The sequence below is a fragment of the Charadrius vociferus genome, unplaced genomic scaffold, assembly GCF_000708025.1.
Source record: "Charadrius vociferus isolate BGI_N301 unplaced genomic scaffold, ASM70802v2 scaffold174, whole genome shotgun sequence".
NCBI lineage: Eukaryota > Metazoa > Chordata > Aves > Charadriiformes > Charadriidae > Charadrius > Charadrius vociferus.
The window spans coordinates 96,423-102,474 of NW_009648441.1; the positions used below are offsets into that span (position 1 = coordinate 96,423).

Sequence of the window (6,052 nt, forward strand, 5' to 3'; positions counted from 1 at the left end):
GCCCGTACGTGGAAGTGACTCAGAGGCGCGGCGGGTGCGTGGCCGTGCGCTGGTTTGGAGTTGGTAGAGGCTGTGAGTGTGCGTGTGGGGAGTGTGCGTGGCAGTGTGCGCCTGAGTGTGGACACACAGCTCTGTGGGGGCACGGGGGGTCTGTGTGTGTGTTGTGGTTTAACTCCAGGCGGCAGCTCGCTCACTGTCCCCAGTTGGGGTGGGGGAGAGAATCAGAAGAGTGAAAGTGAGAAAAAGAAAAAAAAAAAAAAGGGGGGTTGAGATAAAGATAGTTTAACAAATAAAGCCAGAGCCATGCATGCAAATAAAGCAAACGAAAGAATTAATTCACTACTTCCTATTGTCAGGCAGGTGTTCAGCCATATCCAGGAAAGCAGGGCTCCATCATGTGTAATGGTTACTTGGGAAGACAAAAATACCATAACTCTGAATGCCCCCACTTCCTCTTTCTCCAGGCTTTATATACAAAGCATGACATCACCAAGGCACGTAGAATATCCCTTTGGTCAGTTGGTGTCTGCTCTCCCAGCTGTGACTCCTCCCAACTTCTTGTGCACTCCCAGCCTACTCGCTGGTGGGGCGGTGTGAGGAGCTGAAAAGGCCTTGTCTGCTTAGCAACAACCGAAAACATCAGTGCACTATCAACACTGCTCTCATCCCGAATCCAAAATGTAGCCCCACACCAGCTGCTAGCAAGAAAGTTAACTCCATCCCAGCTGAAACCATGACATTCTTTTTATATATAAATATATATACACACACACACACACTTGAATGTACATTGCTATATGCCTACGCGTTGGTACAGTATGTTTGTATATATGCACACATGTATTTTAGCGTGCACCTGTGCATCAGCACAGCATGCCCAGGAGTGTACATGTACACTGGTACATAAAATTGGTAAGTGTATACACCCATGCCTATATTTGTTTGTTTGTGCATAGAAGCACATCCTATAAATGGATGCACACAGTGTGCATGTAAGGCCTGGTTCTCCTTATGTCCTCATGCATATTTTCAGTATTTCCATCTGAGGACTTCAGTGCTCTGATTACACTAGGTAACTCCTGCCATGCCAAGTTGTGGGGGAGGAGGGACAGGAGCAGGAACAGGAGCGAGGGAACCAGCCCCTCTGTCCAGTGTAGAAGGTGGGAGGGCAAATCCCACCTTCTGATGAAGATTGCTCCGTCTGCTACAGACCAGCTTGAGCGTTGATGACAGAGAGGTGTGTAGATGAACAATTAAACAAGCCCAGAGCATGAAAGAAATGGTGAGGAAGGGCATTGTAGAACACTTCACAGCTGTTTTAAGGTTGGCCTGTCTGAAAAGAAGCTCAAGGAGAAGTTTTAAGAAGTCTAATCTTGTCATTTCATAGTCTTTTTTTTTTTTTTTTTGGGCTTTTGAGATTGTGAAGAAAACCATGATATGTTTTTACAGCTCTTTCTGTTGTAACCTAATTTTAAAAAGTGAAGAAAGAACATAGAGGTCTTGAGTGTCTCAGTAGTTAACAAAGTCAGGTGAAAGGTCAGTAATGGTTATGGTATAAATGGAGGTTAACTAAGGCTAACCAAGCATTGTAACTGGAACCTGACAACAAAAAGTTTCTGTGGAAAATCACATTTTTCCTCCTAGAAGATTTATTTTGCTACGCAGTGGAGAGACTCTCGAAGTTAAATACCTAGTATTTTTCGGTGCTACCTACACAAACCCGTGCTCATCAGTCTTTTGCATATGCCAGTGGCTGCGATGGCAAGACAAGTGGTCATAGTGTTTTTCCCAGAATGTTATTTTATTGGCAAAGAATCTGTATTGCTTTTTATCAGTATTAAGCCCAAACATAGCTCCAAGTATGTTTAATTAGAACAGTAACTAAAGCATGTGCTCAAAAATCAGGATCGTCTTTCCCATTGTTACCAGTAAATGCTTTGGTGGATGGCTCCAAAATCCATCTGAGATACTGTTCTTAATATTTAAATTTTTCAGGGCTGATTTTGCCAGTTCCACAGTTCAATTTCTGTGGATGGAACTAAAATTTAAGACAGTTCTGTATATTAGTAAGCGTGGGGAGAAACATATTTCCTTTTACAAGTTCAGAGTTCATGAATTAACTTGTTGTGCCAATTTATGTGAAGTAATCCGAGTTGTGAAAGACTTGCTGTATTTTCAGTCATTTTCACAATAGCGAAGTCTCTAGTATATCCTGCTACAGGACTAGAGTTATCATTAGTTTTTGTTCTTAAATTGCATGTAAATTATTAATGAAGAAAGTTGTGTGAGATATTAAAAAAAACTTGCACCGTTTCTTTACCATGTTAAATTCAACAGTTTGGAGACTCGGATAACGTCACTTCTGTGCTGTTTTCCATCTTAGACACATTTTGCTGTGCCTTTTGAAAGAGTCAAATCGCTTTGTAAAATTTCTTACCATATTACTTCAGTGGTAATTAGCCATTAAATGGCAGTTAGGAATTATTGTATTTGGTGAGCAGTGATTAATGTTCATAGTTACAATTTGTTAAAAATGTAGACAACTCTTAGGCAGTAATTATGCCTGTGTTTTGCATGTTCTTTCCTGTGTATGCAGAAGTAGTATAACTGAACCCAACAAGATCAGCACACAATACACTTTTTTTCTGTGGTAAGAGAACGAGCATCACCTTAGGATATCTAAACAATTCAAGACTTTTTTAATTTAAAGAGTTGGTTGTGTGGGATCTCTAATCTGAAGTGTTTGCAGGAACCCACGAAACACTTCTCCCTACTTTTCTTCGATGGCTGGTTACTATCGAGTTTGCTGGCTGGCTGTGTGATGCCATCCTATCTCCCCACTTACTCCCCATGGGTATGTTCCCACTCTTCCTTGCAGTTTCTGTTCGCTCTCTTGCCGCGCCTGCCGTGCTTGCCTCAACATTGCACTAAGTGGCAGATTTTTTTTATCCTTGCTGGCTGAGCACAGTCAGATGACTCAAAGCTGTCAGGAGGCCGATAGGAGGAAGGATGCATCAGGAACAGTGGCATTTGTATTGTTTTTACTTTTTCTTCTTTGAAAAAACACTCCAAATTTATGGTTTTTTTTTTCCTAGTAGTAAGTAGGAAACATGGGAACAAAAGGCTAATAGTTTACAAAAGGCTAGTAGTGACAACAGTGTTAAAATTCAGTCTTATATGTGATGTTCTTTTTTTTTATTTATTGAAAGAAGGTGTGATTTTGCTTAATAAGGATTTGGGATACTACGATCACTTTCTTCTGTTTACATCGGGGCCCTTCTGTGAAATGTACTTTGATATGCCTTATTTGTGAATAATAGAAAGCAGCTCTTCAAGTTTTAATACACAATCTAGTTTTCTTTTGGATAAATTAGATCTGTTCTCTCTACTTCTGTCCAGTTTCATTTTTAAAAGCTGTGTCCTATGTAATGTGTGTGTAAAAATTTTATGTAGTTAATCAGTGTAGGAGGACCTGTCTCCGTTTCCTGCTAGCACTGCCTAAGAGAATCATTATATAAATAAACCAAGTAATGAGTTTTCCCCTGTGAAGGAGAGTGATGAAGATCTTGACCGAAGTGCTACACTTTGAACCTACAAGAGTTAAAATCATAAATATCTCTTTCTCACTATTAGTAAAATATTTGACATAATAGAAAGCTTAATACATTTTTTTCAATGCCAGCTGCGCCCAGGCACTTCAGTGTCTTGTGTGGAGTGTTCATATCAAACATTCTGCTCAAGACGCCTCTGGCGAATGCATGTTGCTGTCATAGAGCAGAGATTTAAAAGGATCATTGAGACACCAAAATGAAAATCTGCATAATTATACATGTTTAGCCACACTATTAGCAAGTCAGAAGTGTGAATTTGCACTGATTGGTCTCACGCTATAATTGGAGTGTAATTATATTCTAATCCCTAGAGAGCCTCCTTGGAATAAGAAGTTAATAAGCTTTATTTTGTAGTTTCCAGAGAAATGCTGTGATAGTCAGTTCATGTTAAGGAGGCTTTCTTGGGTTCTTTTTGTTTTTTTGTTTTTTTTTAATGAATTTGTGTATGCTGTTAGACCTATCCATACTCATGTTTGACTATGTAATTATCTTCTTTAACCCTCTTATGCAGTAGGGTTAAAATATTCCCATAATGACAGCTTTGATAAGCTTTGCACCAGAACTGTTAGGATTGACTAATGGAGGTCTCTTACTGAGTTATGCAGCTGCTACTGGGATTTGGAGTGAAAGTGCAGTAAGAATTCAGAGTAGCTACCAGGTGGAACTGCTGTGTTGTGGCTCCCTTTGCGGAAAGTGATGGGAAATGTGTCTCTCTGAGAAAGCAGTTGGGCACCTTTGTCAAAAATAGTTAAGCTTGGCCTTCTTAAACGTAACCAGTAATCTAGGTATCATTCTGAAGGATTAATGTTCTCTGCCCACCAAAAATAAACCTCTAGCCTTGCTGAACACATCCCTGTCCCTTTTGCATTGCTCCTTTATCTGCCAGCATCGTACCCCTATGTTTTTCTTTTTCTGTTCCGGTTTAGTCCCTGGCACTGTATGTTTTCAGAAATTCCTGGATAGAGACAGTGACTTGAGTGGGTGTGCAAGGAGGCGTCTCAAAATGATGAGAACATGTTACAATGGCAGAGCTTCCTGCAACCTCAGAATAGTTCTTGTGCTCCCTGTAGAAGGTGTTTCACTTCTTGATTCTGGTTTTGGATTCTGTACAAACTTTCAGCTCTTTATAGAACATACTGAGTGAAGAAACGATTCAGTTAGAAGCATAACAAAACTGAGGCCGTTCTTTTTATTGTCCAATACCTGAATAAAACTTAATGTTTTTTTGTTTGTTTTCCCCATCATGTATTAAAGGTGGATAGCAGAGCTGAGTCAATTGACAAGAAAATCGCTAGGCTTGATGCAGAACTAGTGAAATATAAGGATCAAATGAAGAAGATGAGAGAGGGGCCTGCAAAGGTAAGAATCTTCTGTGGGATTTAAGCATGAGAGGCTGACTCCCACTTCTTGTCATGTAGTGGAGTGATATAGCCAGTTCATCAGGTTCTCAGAATTGCATCTTGCCCTACTGATGGGATATAAGATCCTGCAGGATTACTTTAATTCTGAAGCATCTCTTAGACATGCATCTTTGAACAGTCTTTTCATTGGTTTTTGTTTCTTCTGAAGTATAATGTAATTCCCCAATCAGAAGTAATGTGCTTGCTTCCCTTCTTCCGTTACCTGAATTAAGTCTGGTAGGGAGGCGGTTTGTTCATATGCCAAAATAAAGAGGTCTTCACTGTGCAGAAAGGGAGTAGGAAAACCCATTTTTGAAAGGGGATGAACATATAATATAAAATATATCTGGTTTTTATTTAATAATAAACATAGCTAGTATAAACAGTATTGTTAAAGTACTTTTGGCAGTCATATTTGATGCTGACCATTAAAATGTGTTCATGAAAGACGGTTCTGATGGATTAAGTGTGACTTTCTATTCTGCTTGTCAAAAAAAAATAATTCAAAAGCCAGAAACTTTGAAAGTATTTGCTTTTAGAAGCTTTACATACAAGCCTGTTTGGTGAGTCATTAATGCAGGACAAATGCTGAATGTGACTACTGTTAAACTCTTTGCATTAGTAACTGAGGAATCTTTTGGAAAATTTGAATATGACACATTAGATTTAGGCAGTATAATCCAGAGTAAAGTCAAATACTTTTCCTAATATAATAATACTGTGTCTTTCAGAATACAGTAAAGCAGAAAGCATTGAGAGTGTTGAAGCAGAAGCGAATGTAAGTTTAAACCTCTGTCAGTTCTGGGATTAATGAAATCCTGTTTTCTTTAAGGGGGGTGGTATGCTTTAATGTCTCTTTCCAGTACTCTTGCTTCTGAGCATTCTTAAAAGAAAAAGCTGAACAGGCCAGCCAGCCTTTCAGAAGCATCTCTTTACAAATTGTGCATCAGCATGTTTGTGCCTTATTTGTATGTGAGTATATAAATTTGGACTGGGACAAGCTGACCTAAATCTACTCATTACTAAAGCTATGCTTGGCTC

General features: G+C 39.4%; 1 protein-coding gene across 1 annotated transcript in view; it reads left to right on the top strand.

Moving 5' to 3' along the window:
- The first annotated feature begins 2,783 nt into the window (after window positions 1-2,783).
- CHMP5 (charged multivesicular body protein 5) overlaps window positions 2,784-6,052 on the top strand; it is a 7,579-nt gene continuing 4,310 nt past the window's right edge. Inside the window, exons 1-4 of the mRNA XM_009885436.1 lie at window positions 2,784-2,818; window positions 4,270-4,297; window positions 4,866-4,970; window positions 5,743-5,789. Of these exons, the coding sequence (XP_009883738.1) occupies window positions 2,784-2,818; window positions 4,270-4,297; window positions 4,866-4,970; window positions 5,743-5,789 (215 nt within the window). The remainder of the gene's footprint in view (window positions 2,819-4,269; window positions 4,298-4,865; window positions 4,971-5,742; window positions 5,790-6,052) is intronic.